This window comes from Camelina sativa, chromosome 7, assembly GCF_000633955.1.
Source record: "Camelina sativa cultivar DH55 chromosome 7, Cs, whole genome shotgun sequence".
NCBI lineage: Eukaryota > Viridiplantae > Streptophyta > Magnoliopsida > Brassicales > Brassicaceae > Camelina > Camelina sativa.
In genome coordinates, this window is record NC_025691.1 from 20,496,176 (window position 1) to 20,519,464 (window position 23,289).

Below are 23,289 nucleotides of genomic sequence, written 5' to 3' on the forward strand. Positions count from 1 at the left end.
CTAAGTTTCATTTTTTGTACTGCCATAAAAAATAACGGAATAATAATATCCGTCAACGTAAAATAGTTAAACTATGTTAGTTTAATTTAAATTTAAATTATTTTTAGTTTTTATAAATAAATAAAAAGATAAAAAATAAATTTGTGTTCATCTTCATTATAGACAAAACTTTTACGACATTACTCTTCACATTATTAATTCTTTTAATGCATTTCCACTGGATTCTAATTCAAATCGATTGAATTCTCATTGGAAACCAATGAATCTTCTAAATATATTGTCGTCTTCAATTTTACATTTGTCAAATGTTTTAACCTTATCTTTGATTCTTCATTTTTTCTTGCTTTGATGTATTTTAATTTTCTTTTATCAATCGTTGTAAATAATTAAATTAAATTATATCAATTAAACAAGTATTTAAATCAAACCAGCATAAAATAACTATTTCACGTTGACGGATATTACTGTTTCGTCATCTTTCATGGCAGTACAAATAGAAAAGTTAGTTTTAAGGTTTAAAGTGTTAGTGAAATCATTTGGAATATGTATAATGTTAGTGAAATTCTCTCGAGGTTTAAAGTGCTACCTAGTGACACTTTGAAAGTTTAAAATGTGATTTTCTCTACTTATAAATAAATTTTTTTTTTTAGGGTTAGAAAGTAATGTAAATACTAAATAGTAGTGGATAGTGAAAAGTGATTATTTTGCAAATTATAAATAGTGAATGTACCAAGTTACTAATTAAGTTTTAAAAAATGTACTTTGCAACTTTTCTCTAATTTCTAATTTCTTCCCTAGCTACAAACATTTTTTTTTTTGCGAAAGTAAAAGCTATTGAAGAAAGCTACTCTTGAAGCAAAGAGGACAAGATTGAGACACTTATTGGAGCAATGCCATGTGCACGTTCCGAGTTGATGATACCAGATTCTTCATTTGCTAACCGGAGACATTTGTTTTTCTTTTCAAGTTAATGGACAAAAGTTAACCGGAGACATTTGTTTTTCTCTGAAACATTTGGATCGGTTTTGTGACAAAACCGATCCCGTTGCGTTCTTGATCAACGCCTCGTATGATTGTTTTGCCAATGATACATTTGGTCATATTGATGTATATATATGCAAAGTGCTTCCTTGTGCAAAGGTATATATATGCAAAGTGCTTCCTTGTGCATTAATGTTTTGGAATTACTTTAAAATCAAAAAGAACTTTGGTAATGAGATTTATAGTATCATGAATATTAAGGAGTGATAAAATTATGAAAAAGCTTGCAGAAGTGAAAGATATGAACTGTCACACAAGATATATACTTATAAATTTAATCATAGAGTTGCATAAATTATATAGTATTATTCTAAGCGACAAAAAAAATCAATAGATTGTTACAAAGACATGAGAGTCTCGACGTGATTGGGGCAAGAAAAGAGCGTACACAGACGTTTGTTTCCAAGTACATTCTTAATATTAGGGATTACTGTATAAATATCTATAAATATCTACACTTATGTTATAATTTCTATTGTAAAGAGTCTTCGTACTCAATTCTAGAATATTCACTTAGAATTCTTGTGATTGTATATATATTCTTGTAGAGCTTAATGAGAGGAACAACTTTGACGCCTACCACTTTATTATGGTATCAGAGCGGGTTTGAAAAAAAAAAAAAGAGGGGAAGAGGAGAAGAAAGAAGATCCAATCGTTGAACAATGACGACGAGAGAGGATGGTGACAAACAGATCGCACTTGCGAAAGGCGGTGCAAGTGGGGGACAACCAACGACGGTGGATAAGGCTACACTCTCACCGATGTACCTTCATCAATCTGACGGACCTGGGAATCTAATCACCACGGTGCAGCTAAGGGGAGAGAACTATGAGGATTGGTCCAAGCACGTGCGGAATGCCTTGCGGACGAAGAGAAAGTTGGGATTCATTGATGGGTCTTTCGTCAAGCCTGACACGGAAGAAGAGATAGAGCAATGGGAGGTCGTAAACTCGATTGTGGTGGCGTGGCTCATGAATACTATTGAACCCACGCTCAGAACCTCTGTTTCCATGGTCGATGAAGCAAAGGTTCTTTGGGATGATTTGAAACTGCAGTTTTCTGAAGGAAACGGACCACAAATAGGTGAAATTCGGGCAGCTTTGGCGAATTGTCGACAAGGAGGGGATACTGTCATGGTATACTTTGGGAAGCTCAAAAAGATGTGGGATGAATTGGCAATATATAAGCCAATTCGGACGTGTACATGTGGAGAATTGGCTGCTCAATTGGAAGAAGATCGAGATGAAGAGAGACTTAACACATTTCTCAACGGCTTGGATGATGCTCGCTTTGGAACAGAATGTTCTACAATTACGAGCTTAGACCCTCTACCTAAGCTTTCTCAAGTTTATCAACGTATCATCCGGGAGGAGAGACAACAAATGGTGATACGAAATAGAGAGACAAGCACCGCATATGTTGTTAGGTTCTCGGTGGCCGCTGGACCACATGGCAATCGTACTTACCGTGAACCTTTTCGTGAAAAAGATGTAACATGCACTCATTGTGGAAAGTATGGGCATGCATCAGCCGATTGTTTCCAGTGGAAAGGTTATTCCGAATGGTGGGGAGAGAGAGGGCGTGAATTTGGTGGCCGTGGTAGAGGAGGTGGTGCTCGTGGGAGGTTTGGTCGTGGTGGTGGAGCGTTTGGAGGCTCTGGCCGCGGAAGAGGCAATGGAGGTCGTGCGAATGCCACACAAGCACCACAGTCGAATGCTGTTCAAGCAGCTCATGTTGGGACGATGAAAGTGGAGCTTGATCGGAGTGCTTTCCCACAATTGACGGATGACCAGTGGAGTGCGGTTCGACAATTTGTCAACACAACTAAGCAAGATTCTGTTGACAAACTGACCGTTAAGAGAGATAATGTAGATTTTATTATCGACACAGGAGCTTCTCACCACATGACATGGAAGTCGGAACTTTTGAGCAATGTTTGTGATATATATCCATGCTCGAATGGATTACGAGATGGTGATAGAGCAATTGCTGTTAAACAAGGGGATATTTTTTTAGGGGGAGATTTGTGGCTTCGGGGAGTTTTATACTCTCCACAATTGCAATGCTCTTTGATATTTGTTGCTAAGTTACTTAAATTGACAAAGGGTTCAATGATATTTACTGAAGATTTATGTGTGTTGCAGGACCGTACTTTGAAGATGCTGATTGGCGGTGAAGAGTGTGGAAGGGTCTATGTTTTGCGTGGTGTTATGGGGATTCAAGCTTAGGCAGCATCCAGTTTAGGAGCAAGAGACTTATGGCATCGCCGTTTAGGACATCCATCTAGTAGGGTTTTATCTTTTTTGTCGGGGTCTGTTGATGTTGGAAAAACTGCGGAGTCATAAGTTATTTGTGACGTATGTTTTCGAGCTAAACAAACTCGTGATTGTTCTCATGAAAGTTCTAATAAAGCTGCCGAGTTATTTGATTTGATTCATTGTGATGTTTGGGGCCCTTACCGTACTGTTTCTTCTTCGGGCGCTGCATATTTCCTTACTATCGTGGATGACTTCTCCCTAGCTGTTTGGATTTATCTTCTTCACGAAAAACGAGAAGTGGCCGATTCCATTAAGAAATTTTTTGTGATGGTTGCTAGACAATGTGACAAATTGTGTGGAGTGACAATGGATCTGAATTTATGTGCTTAAGGGGATTTTTTGAGCATGAAGGAATTCTTCACCAAACATCTTGTGTTTATACGCCTCAGCAAAATGGACGTGTCGAGTGCAAGCACCGTCATATCTTGAACGTGTCTCGATCTCTCATGTTTCAAGCAAGCTTACCAATTTGATTTTGGGGAGAATGTGTTATGACGGCTGCACACTTGATCAATCAAACGCCATCTACTATCCTTCATGGGAAAACACCTTATGAATTACTATATGGATCGACACCTCTGTTTGATCATCTCAAGGTGTTTGGATGCTTATGTTTTGCTCATAACAAGTCACGTGATAAGGATAAGTTTGGAGAACGGGGTCGCAAGTGTGTGTTTGTGGGGTATCCGTATGGTCAGAAAGGATGGCGAGTCTTTGATATCGAGAAGGAGGAATATTTTGTATCTCGCGACGTTATTTTCCATGAACATGTATTTCCATTTGCAGTATCAAGAGACTCACCTACAGCTCCGTCACATGCCACAGTGACAGAGGACGTGCGTGAAGATGATTTTGTGAGTTTTGACAAGGAAGGATCGATCGATTCTCATGTCGGATCGAACCTCCGCAGGATTTGTTGCTTGTTGATAAAAGTACAGAAGATGATGGACCGACCGATCTCACACCCCGATCGGTCGTTCCACCCGTGGTTCCAACTTTACCATTGCCTACAGAGACTGATCGATCTAAGGGGGAGACTGATCGATCTCAGGGAGAGACTGATCAATCTAAGGGGGAGACTGATCAATCTAAGGGGGAGACTGATCGATCTACGGGGGAGAATGATCGATCTCAGGGGGAGATTAACCAACCTGTGTTGGTTTTTGATGTTCAACCAGAATTGGGAATTGGCAAACGTCGTAAGCAACCTCCAGTGAAGTTGAATGACTATATCCTGAACATAACACAATGTATAACTGACCCCTCACCACGCACTCCCACTTCAGCATCTTCCTCTCCAAGTACGGTCCTCTATCCGATTTCGAATTATGTTACATGTGATCGTTTTTTGGATAAGCACAGGGGTTTTCTTGCGGCAGTTACTGCTGTAGTGGCACTAAAGACATACGTTGAAGCTGTTCAAATAAAGGTTTGGTGTGAGGCAATGGGTTTTGAGGTTGATGCTATTGAATTGCTTAATACATGGTATGAAACCGATCTTCCCCCGGGAAAGAAAGCACTTGGGTGTCGTTGGGTTTACACCATTAAGCATCGTTCTGATGGTTCTATCGAACGCTATAAAGCACGTCTAATTATTCGAGGAGATCGACAAATTGCAGGGAAAGATTATGAAGAAACTTTTGCTCATGTTGCCAAGATGACTACGATTCGAATGTTTCTTAAAGTGGTGGCTGCAAAGAATTGGGAGGTGCATCAAATGAATGTTCACAATGCATTTTTTCATGGTGACTTAGAGGAAGAGGTCTACATGACATTACCTCTAGGTTATCGAGGATCGGGTCCAAATAAAGTTTTACGCCTTCGCAAGTCTTTGTATGGATTGCGTCAGGCACCGCGTTGTTGGTTTGCCAAACTAACAAATGCTTTACTCGACTATGGTTTTGTACAGACATATCCTGATTACTCATTATTTTACTTAGAACGTGGAGATATGAGGCTATACGTTTTGGTCTATGTTGATGATCTGTTGATTGGTGGCAATGATTCGAGAACTATTTCTCAGTTTAAGGAGTATTTGAGTGAATGTTTTAAAATGAAAGATTTGGGTCATCTGAAATACTTTCTGGGTATCGAGGTTGCAAGATCTCTACAGGGTATCTATTTGTCTCAACGCAACTATACTTTGGATATTATTGACGAATGTGGATTGTTAGCCTCCCGGCCATTTGCGACTCCAATGGAAGAGAATCATCGATTGCAAGTCATTGAAGAAGGTCCTTATGCTGATCCAGGGTGATATCGTCGTCTTGTCGGACGCTTAGTGTATCTCACGGTTACACGTCCTGATCTTACTTATGTTATTCATATTCTTGCACAGTTTCTCAAGCAACCGCAGGTCAAACATTGGGAAGCAACACTTCGGGTGGTTCATTATCTTAAAGGCTGTCCTGGACAAGGGATTTTGTTGACTGCTAATACTGATCTTACACTCTCTGCCTATTGTGGTGCTGACTACCAGACTTGTCCTCTTACCCATTGCTCGTTGTCTGGCTATGTTATACTTCTAGGTGGGTCTCCTATTGCGTGGAAAACAAAGAATCAGAAGACGGTTTCAATCTCTTCTGCTGAAGCGGAGTATCGGGCGATGCGTTACACGACAGGTGAATTGAAGTGGGAACGTGAACTTCTATCCTGCTTTGGGGTTCGGCATGATACTCCTATATCACTTTTCTGTGATAATCAAGCTGCTCTACATATTGCAACAAACCCTGTTTTCCATGAGCGTACTAAGCACATTGAAGCTGATTGTCATTTTGTACGTGATGCACTCAAGGTTGGGCTTATTGCGACCTTCAAGATACACACTTCCAACCAGCTTGCTGATATTCGGTCCGCAATTTTCTTATCTTATACGCAAGTTGGGCATTCGGAATCTTCATGCGCCAACTTGAGGGGGAGTATTAGGGACTATTGTATGAATATCTATAAACATCTACACTTATATTATATTTCCTATTGTAAAGAGTCTTGGTACTCAAGTCTAGAATATTCTCTTAGGGTTCTTGTGATTGTATATATATTCTTGTAAAGGTTAATGAGAGGAACAACTTTGACGCCTACCACTTTGTTACTTAAACCTAAAGTCCTCATCCGCGATTCCTTTAAACTCGACTCGTCTCAAGCTATTTTTCCCCGGATCAAAATATAAAATAACAAACGATTTAAAAAACGTCCGTATGACATAAATAAACTCACAGGAAAATTGGAAATAAAGGATATTTTTAAAAAAAAATGTCTAAATATACTTTATTTTCACAAGTTTGGTCATTTAGGTTTTATAATAATCAAAAACCAATTTCGCCCTCAAATTTACATAAATTTAAATAACAAAAATATAAACTTCTAATTAAAAAAAAAAAAAAAAAATCCTAACATCAAAAACTCTAATCGATAAAGAGATTTCTATTATACTCATAAACCATCAAAATAAACCTTTACTCATCTTTTACTTTACCAAATCGGAAAAAGAACCCTTTAGAGATATCGACGGCGTCGGTAACTGTCTTCCTCTTGTTGTCGCGTTGGTAACCCTTTAGAGACATCGACGACGGTGAGTTTCTTTATTCCTCTTTTTCTCATCTGGGCGAAGCTTCATTCGTCCACCTCTTGATTTGTTTCATCTTGTTCCCGCGATTCATCATTTTTTGTTTGCTCCTATAAATAGCTCAATTTCGTTTGCTTCTCATAACCATACTTTGAAATTCGTCTTCATCTTGCAGTGTATCTCATAGTTGTGAAAGAGGAACGAGGATAATCGTTAAGAATTTGCCAGAATATGTGAAAGAGGATCGACTTCGAGATGTCTTTTCACAAAAAGGAGAAATCACAGACGTGCAGTTGTTGCGTTTAAGGTATATATACTTGTAGATTCACAGCAGCTAATTTGTTGTGTGTGTTTATGTTGGAATCACTCTATATAATTACCGTCGTTGCTTTTGCAGTGATGATGGCAGAAGTAGACAATTTGCTTATATTGGATTTCGTAATGAACAAGAAGCTCAAGCTGCTATCACATATTTTAACAAGTCTTTCATTGATACTCTTAAAATATCTGTTGAGGTGATTGATTTTCACTTAGCTAGATACTCAGTTAAGTTTCATGATAATGGTGAACATTTTTCTAATGCTTATGCTAAAGGAGACATTTTTCTAACACCTTTCTTGACGCTGGTCGCCTTTTCATCCGTAACCTGCCTTACACTACAATGTAATGGATCTTCATCTGGTCCCAGCAAGTCAAATCATCTTGTAATTCTCCTGTCACCTACACAGATAGAAGTAGAACTTAAGATATTAAGGAACACATTCATTACGTGACACTTTAGATATTTGATCTACTGGTCATCTAATTAAAACTTACCGTTGAGCTTATATACATAACATGGGAATAGCGTTCGATGTTCATAAGCTTCTCTAGGTTTGAAATTCAAATTAGAACGTAATCATAACAAACAAATACAATCTTAGATAAATATTTAATTTCCTTTTTCAAATATTCACTTCCTATATTTAGTGAAATCTAAAATTTTCAGAGTATACATTCTATATTTTTGTAGTATATATCTACTAATTTTCTCAGAGATATAGTAAAAGGAATAAAACATATTCTAACGTTTTCAGAGCATAGAGTAAATCGTAGAAGGTTTATACTAAAAAGTTTAGAACATAGAGTAAATCGTAGAATACATACTCTGAATATTGTAGAATTTTGAATTTCGGACTACTAAACTATTTAGAACAAAAACCTTTTCTGAAATTAGTATAACATGTACAAAATGTTAGAATACAAAATCTGATATTTTCAGAACAGTAGAAAACGTTTTTTGAATGTTTTATATCAAATTTTATCCATCAGAAAAATAACTTATAATTTTTTTTTTTTTTTTGTAAAAAATTATATTACCTCTATAATTGTATATCTACATATTTTCTTATATTTCACTTTGTGAAACTTGTTAAATTAAGGTTTATTAACTTGTGTGGGTATTTTAGGTAAAAATGACAATTTTGAAGAAAATGTGTATATGGACAAAACTTTTTTTTAGTGATCCTTTATTTCCAATTATCCCTAAACTCACCAGCATCACCATAAATATTTGTAATATTTGATTAAGATGATTAACATGTTAATATTTGTAATATTAACATGCTATTACATGCTATAACATGTAATTTTAATATTAATATTATAGCATGTTTGTTATATGTAATGTTAATATTACATGTTATATTAAATGTAATATTCAAATATTAATGCTATATCAAATGCAGTGTTTGAAGATTATTATTCCCGATGAAAAGGATCAGTGTGTGTATAGCATGATCCAACGATGACTAAAAAACTTGCATATGATTTTTTTTTATAATATTTTATCCAAAAACATTATTATAAAAAATCATATAAATTATATTTTATTATAGTAATTATAAAATGAATAAAACGAATCAGAGCATGGATCTAATCTAGTTATATAGTATTATTCTAAGGGACAAAAAAAATCAATAGATTGTTACAAAGACATGAGAGTCTCGACGTGATTGGGGAAAGAAAAGAGCGTACACAGACGTTTGTTTCCAAGTCCATTCTTAAACCTAAAGTCCTCGTCCGCGATTCCTTTAAACTCGACTCGTCTCAAGCTATTTCTCTCCGGATCAAAATATAAAATAACAAACGATTTAAGAAACGTGCGTATGACATAAATAAACTCACCAGCATCCGTGACACAATAGATTTTGTAAACTTTTTTCAAACGCCGAGTAAAAGGTGTAAGAAAATGTTTACACGACCATTGACTTTGCTCTGCATCCATCAAAATCCACATTGTGACACCATCATCGTTTTCCATGAGATTAGTACTATCAAGACAAGCTAACCTTCCCTTATAAGTTATCAGGTTACCCCAAAAATCTTCGAATGGGAATCTTATCATATCAAACTTTTCAGTTCTGACATCAAAACTCATTACTACGAAAATATCGGAATCTTCATCAAGATAGGAGGCATTATAATATAGAACACCGTTGATGCATCGCCCTGAACTACGGTAATAAGCACGATGCTTGTAATTGGTTTTAACCGTTCTCCATGATTTTTCAGCTGATCCCAATGTTAAAACCCGACACTCGTCAGAGGCCTCACTAGCCGGCATGCACACAACTTTGTGTTTACCCTCGATTGGATCGTATCCTAGAAAGACTATTAAACCATACCGGAACTCCTCTATGGGTTTGGTTAAGGTTAAGAACTGTCTCGTGCTAGGGTTCCAAATCACGGGGTTTGCTAATTTTCGAAAGCAGATCAAGCCGTGGACTGACTCGCTGACCGAGAAGTTGCAGCCTGTGGGGTATTTCATATGGTAACTGTCCACATGATAAGAATACGAATGAGGCTTTGTATTCTTATCGTGCTGCGGAAACGAGAAGACGAACACTTTGTCCTTGTTTTTGAAGAACATTAGAAGACTTGGCCGTGCTGAGGAGCGAGTCTCGAACGTATTGGTGAAGTAAGTGTCGGTGGTGATTGATGACCAGTGCTTCGAGACGTAACGAGACCTCACAACAGATTCCGCAGGTAGCTTTAAGAGTATCGCTGTTGTTAGCTCGATGGGTAAAGACGACGATGATGTTGATTCTGTCATCGATAAAGATCGTCTTCTCTTCTTTTCTTCTTTGTCTATCTTTGGTACATCCCTAGGCTTTTTTCTTTTTCTTTTTTGTGTGTGTCTTCTTCCCCACGATTCGTTCCTCTATATTAAAGTATATTTATATATGTAGTGTATGAATGTTTTCTTATACGCTCTTTGTTTATTTACCTGATAATAATATAAGTTTCAAAAATATTTTTTTCTGGTAAAGATAAAATTGAAAAATATATATTTTCCAATTTCTTTTTGAAAAAAAGAAATATGATTTTTAAAATAGTAGTTTTTCATATAAAACCTCAATAGTGACACAAAATGGTAAGAGTTTTTTAACAGAAAATAAAATTTTAAGAAATGACAAAATAGTCACACAAACAAAACATTCGTTGTAAAAGTAAACAATATGAATTTTAATTGATCGTTTTATAATGCATCTTCAAATTTCTTTTTTTAAGATATATTATAGACTTATAAGTTTGATTTTTTTTCGTAAGAAAGCTTGAAAAATCCCTGTAGTCCTGTTAGAGTCGGGCCGAGCTTTAAAATATAGAGAACTTACAAAACTTGATAACAAATTCTTTACGCCTCATATTACATAAAGATTTTAGGTTCGCATTCTGCCATTCTCTAATAATTTAGAGAGCAAGAGCTGTTTCGAATGCTCTCTCTATATATTTTTATCTCACATTTAGATTTTAGTTTCAAGGAAACTCTATCTTTAGAAAGGTTTGACGTAGACTCAATTTTGGATCTTGTAAATTAACTAATCCTTAAAATTGAGAAGTGTTCTTCCAGTGGGTCATGCAAACAACTTAAAGATGTGTGTTTAACACACATGTTTCAACAACAGTATACCATTTTTTTAACGTATAGACCATGTTGAATGTTATGTTTGTTGAAGGGCTCGAAGTGAATGAAGCTTCGCAATTGATCGATAAAGTTCATACAAGAGAAAAAAAATAACTGAAAATTTAATCAAAAATAAACACTTAATTAGAAAGAGTAGTAGTTGGACAGAAAGAAACTTAAAAAGAGTAGTAAGTTGAACTATGACACTCTAATATATCGTCAAGAAATAAATAGGCAATACACAAAACTAAATAAATTGTGTAAGAAAAGAATTTTAAATAATATTTAGCTTATTGTTTGGACCGGCACACTTTTGGTCCGACGCACATTTTGCCCATATATCCTACTTAAAATCGAGTCTGAGACGTACTAGTATGTGAACATTGATTACTATAAAATGGACGGGTACATAGGTGTGGCGATTTTTTTTTGTTTTTTTTTTCGGTGTTAGTTAATCTCTTTCGTCGTCTGACATCCAAAACCACAAGTTGTTAGGACTAGTCGATGAGTACTGTTTTGCTTGAGATTCAAATTTGAAACAAGACATCCAAAAACTTTATTTTGTAATGAATTCATTTGCTACCTATCTTTAGCGTCACTGGTTGGAGGCAAACTCGTGTAATGTTTCTAAATACTTTTTTTTACTTTTCTGTAGTTTTTTTTTGATGTTTTATGTCTAATTGAACTGTACCACTTGTGGAATTAGAGAAACGAAACTATGTTTATGTGTGATATTTATCGAATGGAGGAACTGAAGTAATTAAACATTGTGAGTTGAAGTCAAAGCTCTAGTAAACCGTATAAAAGGTTTGGTGAACTTGGTGTTTTCCAAGTTAAGGATATATATGTTGTTGAGAATTTTCCATAAGCCATGCAAATCTTAATACTGCACTTAAAGTAGAAATGGATCTATGAACATTATTGGGCTCTTTTTAAAATTACACTTAACAAATTGATTAATATAAGTAGTAGTAGAATAAATTAACGTTAATTTTTTATTCGAATAAAATATCATAATTAATTAATCAGACGCATAAACTAATCGATGTATAAGCCACTATAATAGATGAACAAAAATTGAGAGTGTAGATGGTTTTGGTCGTTTAAATGTCTTACAACTGATATTTATAACATATAATATAGTACATTATCTATATTGTTATTTTCTAGTCCACAAATCTTATCCTTTTTATAACTTAATTTTTATCACTTTACTTTTATCCATTTAAATTAGTATTTAATTTGAAAATTACAAAATTTAGATTTATACATCGTAAATATTCTAAATCAATTTTCATGTAACATCCTAAATAAAATTACATCTCACAATACATATGTGAGTGCAAAAATTACTCTTAATACAATATCTCTATCTTCACGTCCCATAAAAAGTATTATATCTAAATAGGATTACTAACTATCTTTAAAATGATAGGGTTATCGTTTTATATTCAATCAAATGCCTACACGTAGGAGTAAAACGGATATGATATTTGAGAGTCAACCAAATCTAAAGCTAATGTGCAAGCAATGAAAGAAAACCTTAATGGGTAGAAGTACCTTTCATTTCATATATAAACACCTCATGCCAACAAAATAAAACACACAACAAAGATAGTGAACATGAAAAGAAAAATGAAGTATTCGCTTATAGAAAATGAAGCATCGAGAAAAAGAAGCTTCATCAAACGGAAAAAAGGGATGATGAAGAAACTTGCTGAGCTGTCGACTCTCTGTGAGGTCAAGATGTGTGCGGTTATCTACAGTCCGTATACCTTAGAACCTGAGGCTTGGCCATCAAGAGAAGGTGCTGAGAAAGTGATATCAGATTTTATGGAGGTTCCGATGGTCAATCGGAATAAAAGGATGGTGGATCAAGAAGGTTTTCTGCGTAAGAGGATTGCTAAAGAGGAAGCGAAATTGCAAAAATTGCGTACTGAGAACCAAAATTTTGAGATTCAAAATATTATGTTTGGTTGTCTTAAAGGAGAGATTGATGTGCATAAGCTTGGTGAGAAGGATCTTCATGATTTAAGTTCTTTTGTTGATACTTATACACACAAGCTTACTTACAGGATGCAGAACTTTATGGAGAATGGTGAATCTTCTTCTCGTTTACCTCCTTCTATAGTTGCAGATGCAGTTGCTGTCCCAGTTGGAGATTATGATCACATGAATCAAAATCAAGATCAGCAGAAATCGATTCAACGCCAAAGTGATTTTCTTATTGAACTTTTTCGAAAGATTCCACAGAAAATTCATCAATTCAATATGAATGTGAATCTGGATTTGAATCTTAATCTGAATCTGAATTCGAACCAAAATATGATTTTGGATTTGAATCAAATTCCTAATGTTGAAGATGATGAAGATCCCATGGGCTCGAACCATCACCAACCTAAAACTGATGGTCTCGCTATCAACGCTGATGATGTTGGTGCTCCTAACACTACCAACAAGTGACTTAGAGTTAAAAAGGGAGTTGTTTTTTTCTTCTAAGTGAAGTATTTAATCGTTTGTAATTGTGTTTTTGTCATTTGAATAAACAAAACTTCTAAGTGATATCTTTTTGGTTTCTATTTTCTTTTTGTAATAATAATAAAAGGTTTTGCTTTTAAGGTTGTTTTAATGTTATTTTGATTCCTAGGTATATGTTTTGCTAGGAAAAATCTTAATTTTATTTTTAAAAATTTGGTCATATCGAAGAAAAAAACCTAGCCAGTAGATACGTTTAACTGGTAGGTTGGATTCATCAATTCAATGTGAAATAAAAATAATAGAGAAGGTTTTTTTAAGCATATTTGGCTACTGTGATTCCTACATATTGTCGAGAGCTATATTCTAATATCATATAAAGAACTTTCATATAGCCCACAAACCCACATATTCTGAACCTCGATCTCTATCCACACAATTTGGAAGTTGAAATCCAGTTTTCTCCTAATTCGAAAGTTTGAATCCTTGGTCCCCCATAAAGGTTGGTTAATGTGATTTATAACAAAAAATTTAGATCAAACCAAAAACTGAATAAAGTAAACCAAATTGAGACCTGATTCGAGTTATTCACAACCCGAAATATATCCAGTTAGAATAATCTCCAAATTGAAAATTTTAGAACCCTAGTTTTGATTTTTCTCTTGAACATATTCGATTTTCTCTTTTCAACATCTAAGCTCTGATATGAGCAATTCATCTGGATCTGCAAGTGGAACATCAAATGTCCAACAAAGAAGAAGAGTTATGGGTGAGCCAAAGATGTGTTGGTGTGGAGCTGGTATTGTGGCGTTGATTTCAAAGTCGGCTCCCAATCCTTACCATCACTACTATTGTTGTGCTTATGTTGCATCAGTTAAGGTAATGTGATTGATTTGTTTGGGTTGTTTCTAACTAAACTTTGATTCTAATTCTCTATGCTTTATAGCTTATCGATGATAACCACAATTTCAAGTGAGTTGACGAAGCATTGTTGGATTAGATCGAGAGATGAGCTGTCATGCATCCTGGACTGTGAGATACATCCATCCCCATCACATCTAAATGCAATCTTCGTTTTATAATACATGGACTGTGCGATGTTGCATCCAGTCTTCAGAGCATGGCTAAGTACAACATCCTTAAAGGCAATGGCGTTGGAGAATTTATGGTGATAGTACAAAGTCCCATCTCCACTTATGATGTTGTTACACTTTCTCTTCCGACCAGCTTCGTCATCTTCATCAGTCTCACTGTCCGGATACTCATCGTGAAAGATCAAAGGTTTGTCTCTAAACTCCATTACAAATTTCTTGATTTCAAACGCGTCTCGCTCCCTTGGATTTTTATCTTCAGGTTCATCGTCTCGTACTGGATGACCTTATCCTCCTTCCTCTGGCGGACCAGACCCATTATCCTCTTAATGAACGACTACAACATTTGTCTCCAGCTCAATCGAACCCATCATTGCAAACTTCGATTCTAGATCAATTGGGAATTTTATGTTTCTAGGGTTCTAGGTTTTCCTCCGATTTGGGGATTTTAGGCTTAATAGGTATTGTTAAACGGGTTGATTCGAGTTTATTTCTGGGTTAATTTGGTTTAGTTTTATTGTCATGCGGTTAATAGATCTTCCAGCACAGCAAACCAATGCTAAACCACGATTTTGACATTATGGGGAGACCGAGGATTCGAACTTTCAAATTATGGGGAAATTGGAATTCAAATTCCAAATTGTGTGGACTTTGTATTCTTATCGTACTGCGGAAACGAGAAGACGAACACTTTGTCCTTGTTCTTGAAAAACATTAGAAGACTTGGCCGTGTTAAGGAGCGAGTCTCGAACGTATCGGTGAAGTAAGTGTCGGTGGTGATTGATGACCAGTGCTTCGAGACGTAACGAGACCTCACAACAGATTCCACAGGTAGCTTTAAGAGTATCGCTGTTGTTAGCTCGATGGGTAAAGACGACGATGATGTTGATTCTGACATCGATAAAGATCGTCTTCTCTTCTTTTCTTCTTGGTCTATCTTTGGTCTATCTTTGATAAAGGCTTTTTTTTCTTTCTTTTTTGTGTGTGTCTTCTTCCCCATGATTCTTTCCTCTATACGCTCTTTGTTTATTTTACCTAATAATACTATAAATTTTAAAAATACTTTTTTTGGTAAAGATAAATTTGAAAAATATATATTTTCCAATTTTTTTAAATAATAAATATGAAATTTAACCTTAGTAGTTTTTTCATATAAAATCTCAATAGTGACACAAAATGGTAAGAGTTTTTAAACAGAAAATAAATTTTTAAGAAATAACAAAATAATCATACAAAAAAGGGACACTTTCAAAAATACCATTTTTCATGTTCCTTTTTTTAAATACTTTTCATGTTGACCATTTTCAAAATACCCTTCTTTATGTATAAAATAACCAAATTACCATTTCTTTGAGCGACAGCAAGAATGTACAGTCATAAAAAAAAAAAATTCCTGCCAAATTTTTTTTTCCGTCAAAATAAAAAAATTTCCCGCCAAAATTATGAAATTGGATTTTCCCGCCAATTTTTTTGAAATTTATACCTTTAATAAACCTTTTTAAAAGGTTTTGTAAAAAGGTTTAGAAAGGTTTTTAAAAACCTTTTAAAAAAGTTTACAAGGTTTTTAAAACGTTTTCCAACCTTTTAAAAACCTTATAAAAATCTTGTAAATTTTTTTTGGCGGAAATTTTTTTCGAACATTTTTTGGCGGGAAAATATGTCAGAATTTTTTTTGGCAGGAAAATTTTGTTTTTCATTTTATTGATTAAAATATTTTTCAAGGGTAAAATGATCATTTAAAATTAAAGGAGGAAAAAGATGAAAATGGCCAAAAAAATGAATATTTTTGAAAAGGGGTATATCAAAAAGGTATTTATAAGAAATTCTCAAGAAAAAATTCAGTGTAAAGGAAAACAATATGAATATTACTTACTTATTTTTTTGTGATTGGTAGACCGAAACCCCATAACACTACATATTCTTTTTTTTGCCATATATTAATTACATATACTGGCAGATTAATCCATATTTTATAATATATACTAGTTGGTTGTCCGCGCTACGCGCAGAAGTTTTATTATCTATTTATTTTTATTTTATTTGTTATTTAATTTTGGTTGTTATTTTGCCTTTTGTTTTTATATTGTGATTCATTGGTTTGGTTGTTATTTAATTTTTTTAAGTTGGGTAGTTTTGTAATATTAATTATAATATAATTGAAAATTTTGAAATAGTTATTGCATATGTATTCAACGTCATTGATGCTGCACATGATGATTGATCGAACAACCGCCAAAGTAGCGTAATAGAGTTGTATTTTTGTTACCGTGACTCCATGTAATGATTGTTTGTCTTTTTCTAGCATTGATCGGTCTTTATTTTGCTTTGTTTCTAGTCCAGCTTATCTAACCAGAGTTTTCCTTCCACAATATTGCCTATGCATAACATTACAATTTTTTAAAGGTAAATACTACTGCTGTTAGTAAATATTCCAATCCTAAATCTGTGTTGTTTTTGTGAAAATATTCTTGAATTCGTTTTATGTAGTGTGTCTCCACATTTTGACTTGCGAAGTCTTTCTCCATTAAGATCTTTGTCTCTATTTATTGTTGATAATAGATTCATACTTTGCGGCCTTAAGTTGATATTTTTGTATACTCAATTGTCTCGGACTGTCTTTGCAAGTGGTGGTGATGCTTCCAATATATGTCTTACGTTTTTGCGGGAAACGCGAGCAACTCGTGCCATTATATCTCCGAGAATTTCATTTGGGAGTTCTTCTAGGGTGTATGGTTTTACTTGGTACATTTTTTGTATATTTCTTCTGAATTGTTTTGGTCATAATCTTTCATGTACTTTATAGTGTTGACGTGCGTTGGAGTTACGTTTTGGTATTATGGCTTAATTGTTGGTTTGTCTTTATTGTTGGTTAATTATGTGTTTTATATTGAGATTTTATGTAGTATTGTCCTTACCTCTCTTACTCATTATTTTATTATATTATTGTCTGAGTAATTGTGTTTAGTGGCGTTTTTGTTTATTATCTATTGTGTGAGTAATTTTGTTGTGTGGCTTGATCTAAAAAAAATTAAATTCTGTTTTAAATTTATTATGAACTTGTTGGTCTATACTTTTAAAATTTAAGACATATACTGTATTGAAGTTGTTGATGGTCTCCGAATTAACCCTTTGCTCTATTTTTTTTGTCCTATGTATTAAAATGAAGTAGTTTCCAGAGAAAAATGTTTTTTAGGTAACTTTTTTTTAGTGTTTTAATTTGTATAACAGATTACAATAACCTAAATGTTTTTGTTAACAAATTTTTTTGTCTTTTTTTCATGGATCTAGATGTTGTTGTTAATATTGTGGGATTTTTTAATATATTGGTCTGAGAGTTGAAGGATTAGTTGTGCTTTTTTTTGTCAAAATTAAAAATAAGAAGTAAAACATTTGGTTTTAAGATGGATCTTTCAAGTGTTATGAACAAATAAATTAGAATTGCTTAGTAGATAAGTGTTTTAGAATATGCCCAAAAAATTAAAGAATGAGTTGTTGATGTGCAGCACCAGGAGTGAGGAAAGGTAATTTTATATATACTAGGATAATATCTGCGCTACGCCGCGGGATTGTTTTTGTTTAGAAATTATTTTAATTATTCGAAGATAATTGTTGTATGGTTTTTGTATAGTTTCTTTGACAATGTTCATTGATAATATTTTTGTTTTTAGGTTTTTATTATTATTTGTTGCTGGTTGGTTTTTATTATTATTATAATAAAATTGTAACCTAAGATCAATTTTGTTTTTTTTTTCTTGTATTACCATGCATTGGAGCACCATTATTTTTGTTAGTTGTTTTGTTTTAATCAATTTTGGCTGATGATATTAAATTAAATAATTACAAATTTTATGAATTCTATATGTTATGGTTTTTATTATTGGTAAAATAACTAACTCGCATTGTGTATGTAACATAAAATACGTACTTCAATTTAAAAGAACTGTTTTTTTACATACCTTGACCATAAATTATGAAATGATATTTTAAATCAAAAATAGTTTTTTGGAAAAGCTGAGATGTTATTATTTTTTTCCGACTTAATTTTATTCTGTTTCTTGGTTATCTTCACCTACATTATATTTTGATTATTATTGGTGAAATTTAATGGTTAAATTATAATTAGATTTGTTATTGTTGGGAATACATGTGTCTATGTGCTGGAGATTGTTGAATATCTCTTTGTAAATGACATTTTTGATAGATGGCTTCTTTCCCTTGTTAGATTATGCTCTCCAAATTCACAATCCTTTTTCTGAAGTGACTCTTAATAATGCAACGTAGAGTTATCTGTGATTAAAAACCGGCTTTGATAGATTAATTCCTACATTCTCTAAAATTTGCCTTTGATTCTTGTTTATTGTCGTAGCATAACAAACTCTTATTGAAAATTTTCGTCTCATTATTTTGTATGGACAATTTGTATATGCTCACCTTTGTTTTTTGAGATGGCGTATGCGCCAACTGTTTTATTTACAAGGAAATCTATGACTTTATTGACTACATGCACTATGTTTAATTTAAATAATATTTTAATATTTTTTCTTTTTTTTTACATAATTTTAAAAGCACGTTATGTAGCTACAAATTATTTTATTATATCTAAAAGTTATTTTATCTTAAACAAATAAATTTAGATTGCATTGTTTAGATTGGAGTTACTTTATTAAAATAACTAAAATTTACCTTAGCGTTCAATTTGAAAATTTGCTAAAGCACACAAAGGAGTATCTCGTAGCTTTCTCATCATAACTCATAAAACAAACTAACTATTATTATCAATCCTAAATTTCCAAATACACCAGCATGTGTAGGCAGAAATTTAAGCAGCCCTTCCTCATAAAGCTAATGAGCACAAATCACTGTTCAAAAGTAAAAAATTGTTAACTTCGCTAAGAGATATAGTTAGATGAAAAGAAGCTTACCACAGGGGGGAGCAATCTTATGAGCAGCCTGTTGAAAATTCTACTTTCTTACTATTTGATCGCCGAACTTTTTAACTTCACATGTGATCTTTCTTAAAGTTAAAAAGTAAACAGTTTCAAACAGGAACTTCCTTGAGGGACACTGAATTCGACATAAATAACTTAAATCACCATTAGTTAATCCGTAGGGCAACCAAATTGTCCTAATACCTTCATTTACAATCCCAAAAAAAAAAAGTATCGATCAAATTTAAGAAAATTATCGCATACTGTTGAAGTTAACATGGTATATCCACACATAAGTTTATACAAAATACACTGTCAAGTTAGTAATCAAGCAATGGAAAATAAGAAACAGGAACCCCTTGAGATATTGAATTTGCAGGGAATCAGAAAAAAAAAAAACCCATCTTCTACTACAATACCCTCAAAGCCGAGATTTAGACAAATCCACATAATCAAAGTTCATTACAAAAACCATAGACGAGTTGACAGGTTTTGGCTTAATTAAAAAAACTTTCAACTTTTAAATTCCTAATTAAAGTTCAAAACAACAACAACACGAATCCACCAAAGGGCTTGTAAGAGTCATGCTTGAATGCCATTGTTTGAGAAGCAAGGGGAGAAAACACCACGGTGAAGAGACGGAAGATGATTGAAGTTTAAAACAGGCATTGAGAAATCGGAGAAGAACGCAAAATATAATTATGCGTTGAAATCGAATTAGAAGCATAAGATAAAATTGAGTTATTATGAAATTAAACCACATTCTGTTCTTCTCCAAATATTTTTCTCGGAAACCCAAGTTCAGCCATTCGATATCTTGTGCCTGCAGTTCCTGGACCCATTTCTTCGCCCTCTTAAATGAGGCTTGTGACAATAGAAAACAAGAGTTAAGCAAACCTAAGCATTTCTTCTCCAAGCCTTAAAACTTTGAAGTCCACCGTTGACCAGCAAATCCATTTACTCATTTAGGACTAAAGCATGGGATTGTGAGTTTCGTACTTGATTTGTAATGTAAATTTCAAAGACATTAATTAATTGCAGTAGATACACCCCTGTAGACAATAATTAATTGGTGCCATGCTACGGTATCATGCCTGACCAGCTGTATCCCATATCTCAAACTTCACAGTGGCATCGTTTACAGCCACTGTTTGAGAGAAAAAAACTGCACGATTCATGTAACACAACACAAAGAGTATGAAAGAAAGTCAAGATAAACCACAAAAATAAATATAAAAATCAACCTGGAATTCAAAGAGCAAAAGAGAAAAAAATGCCACCACCAACCTGGAATTCAACAAACTGATCTTTAACAAAACACAGCACAAGACTTAATTTTTCAGCCCCAGCATCTCCAAGTAATACCTGAAGCCCTTAAACAAAAACAAAAAGGAACAAAACAGACTTGTTTTCCGCTATAGGTTATAACTTCTAACAAAAAGACCTTAAGTATCCACAAGCATCCTTATTAAATACCATAATCATTCCACGAGAGTGTTTTAATATCCAAATAGTTCATATTGCATCAGATAAGCAAATCATTATAAAAGTATCTAAACGCAATCATTCATACAAAAAAGTTAGGGAATTTCAATTAGCAGAAAGTGTTTCTTCATACTAATTTAGCTGACTCGTTAGAACCCTAAAAATACAATAATAACCAATAAATCTATAACCTTTACTCCACACCCTAGAACCACGACGATGGAATTGAAAACAAAAGAACCACGACAACCGAATCAAACATTCTCGAAAAGAAAACAGTCGTATTCACCAAAGATAAACAAAAACAAAAGGAAAAAAGGAAAACCCAGAAGATCAAACTGACCAATTTGGTGTTGATGTTCTTGTTTCCAGAGTTAGCCATCGAATTATTGATTTGTTCTAAATTTCTAATAAACATTATTTGCAGCTCTAGAAGCAAAATTGAAGATGAATACGCTCCAACGGGGCAATTCTTTGGCTGAGCTGTATTAATTCCCTTAATTTGATTGGACGCAAGTTTTAATTGAGGTGTCAACTCCAGAATGCTCCACCATGCTGATGTGTCAAACTCTGGAGAGAACCATCCTATTTTTATTGTATTAATATAGATAGATTCTTTACTCTTTTTTGCCTGCCATATTTTATATATGCTACTCAAGGTGTATTCTTGTTTCTAATATGAAATATTTCTCATGGCAACACTTAGAGACCGTATGTATGTACTTTCATTTTGATCTTATTGGATATCGAGGGGTTTGTATTAGCTTGGTTTGGTTTTTATGTTGTCTGATTCTACCCAAAGCGTGCATTGCATATCTGTTTTAGATGACACAAAGCATCATTATATGTGATATGCAAATGCAACTTGATAATGGTGATGCACCACTACTAAAAACTTGAGAAGAGTAAACATCTAAAACAATTATATACAAAGTATTATTTAACAAATGCACGTTTTAGGGCCATTACCAAAAAAAAACGAAAGAGAAAGAAAAAGAGAAATATACTCCAACTAATGCGTCTACGCTACACATCTATCCAACCCAATTATTGCTTGGCCAATAAAACGACACCGTTAAAAGTAATTACACACAGAGACAAAAACCACGCCGTTTTAAGGCCACTAAATCCCAAAGTCAACAAAATTCCCCAAAACAGAGAAAAAAAAACTAACAAAATTTCAAAATGACCACCGCCGATAAATCCGCCGGAATCGCAACTGACACGGAACCAGGACCGGAGACTTCTCTTCTCCTCAATCCACACGAAGGATCAACCAGAAAAGCTCCTTCTGATTCCTTCCACTTCGCTTACATCATCTACTTCACCCTCGGTGTTGGCTTCCTTCTTCCATGGAACGCTTTCATTACCGCCGTCGATTACTTCTCTTACCTCTACCCTTCCACCGCCGTTGATCGGATCTTCGCCGTTGTCTATTTCCTCGTCGGTCTCGTCTGTCTCTCCGTTATCGTTGTCTTCTATGCTCATAAGAGCCTCGCCAGCTTTAGAATCAATCTCGGCCTCTTGCTTTTCGTTATCGCCTTGCTTGTGGTTCCTGTTTTGGATCTGGTTTATGTCAAAGGACAGGTCGGTTTATACGCCGGATTCGATATTACCTCCGCAGCCCTTGCGTTGTCCGGTCTCGGTGATGCTCTTATGCAGGGAGGTTTGATCGGCGTCGCCGGTGAAATGCCTGAGAGGTATATGCAAGCTGTCGTCGCCGGAACTGCTGGCTCCGGTAAATATTTCATCTCTCTTTTGATTTGTTTGCTCTGGACCTCTGGTTAGATTAACTTAGGAAGTGTTTTGGGAATTATATGGATTTGTAGGTGTTCTTGTTTCACTATTGAGAATCTTGACTAAAGCTGTGTATCCTCAAAACCCTGATGGTTTGAGAAAGAGTGCGAATCTATACTTTGCTGTGGGGATTGTTGTTATTGTGATCTGTGCTGTGTTGTTCAACATAGCTCATAGACTTCCGGTGATCAAGTACCACGAAGAGCGTAAACAGGAAGAACTAATCAAAGAGAAGAGTCAAGAGAAAGGTTCTTTAACAGGATCAGTGTGGAGAAAGACACTCTGGGAGATCGTGACCAAGATCAAGTCTCATGGTTTCGGGATCATTCTTCTATACATGGTGACGCTGTCGATATTCCCTGGCTACATTACGGAGGATGTTCATTCTGAGCTTCTTAATGATTGGTACCCTGTGCTACTCATTGCAGCCTACAACGTGTTTGACTTGGTTGGCAAGTCTCTCACCGCTGTTTACATGCTGATGGATGAGAAAATAGCTGTTGGTGGTTGCATTGCCAGGCTCTTGTTTTACCCTCTCTTCTGGGGTTGCTTACATGGTCCGATGTTTCTCAGGACTGAGATTCCTGTTACTATACTGACATGCTTATTGGGACTCACCAACGGGTACTTGACAAGCGTCTTG

General features: G+C 34.6%; 4 protein-coding genes and 1 long non-coding RNA gene across 5 annotated transcripts in view; 3 read left to right on the top strand and 2 right to left on the bottom strand.

Moving 5' to 3' along the window:
* LOC104704802 lies at positions 1,704-3,269 on the top strand. Its single transcript, XM_010420833.1, has one exon. It carries the CDS (start codon positions 1,704-1,706, stop codon positions 3,267-3,269), a length of 1,566 nt encoding a protein of 521 aa, XP_010419135.1.
* LOC104704803 (putative F-box protein At1g50870) lies at positions 8,891-10,018 on the bottom strand. Its single transcript, XM_019227110.1, has one exon. The coding sequence runs from the start codon at positions 10,016-10,018 to the stop codon at positions 8,891-8,893; it is 1,128 nt and encodes a 375-aa protein (XP_019082655.1).
* LOC104704805 (MADS-box transcription factor PHERES 2-like) lies at positions 12,494-13,342 on the top strand. The gene has a single exon (XM_010420835.2). The coding sequence runs from the start codon at positions 12,494-12,496 to the stop codon at positions 13,331-13,333; it is 840 nt and encodes a 279-aa protein (XP_010419137.1). The 3' UTR covers positions 13,334-13,342.
* Positions 20,071-21,293, bottom strand: LOC109125524. Its single transcript, XR_002032577.1, has 2 exons — positions 20,652-21,293; positions 20,071-20,529 (listed from the first exon to the last, which is right to left on the bottom strand). It is a non-coding gene; the product is annotated as an uncharacterized LOC109125524 (long non-coding RNA).
* LOC104701673 (equilibrative nucleotide transporter 1) overlaps positions 21,979-23,289 on the top strand; it is a 4,362-nt gene continuing 3,051 nt past the window's right edge. The window contains exon 1 of the mRNA XM_010417408.1: positions 21,979-22,304. Coding sequence (XP_010415710.1) covers positions 22,035-22,304 — 270 coding nt within the window. The 5' untranslated portion in view covers positions 21,979-22,034. The remainder of the gene's footprint in view (positions 22,305-23,289) is intronic.

What these genes read in the sequence shown, in the direction of transcription:
- LOC104704802 (XM_010420833.1), top strand. Translation starts at nt 1,704, where the DNA reads ATGACGACGAGAGAGGATGGTGACAAACAGATCGCACTTGCGAAAGGC.
- LOC104704803 (XM_019227110.1), bottom strand. Translation starts at nt 10,018, where the DNA reads ATGACAGAATCAACATCATCGTCGTCTTTACCCATCGAGCTAACAACA.
- LOC104704805 (XM_010420835.2), top strand. Translation starts at nt 12,494, where the DNA reads ATGAAAAGAAAAATGAAGTATTCGCTTATAGAAAATGAAGCATCGAGA.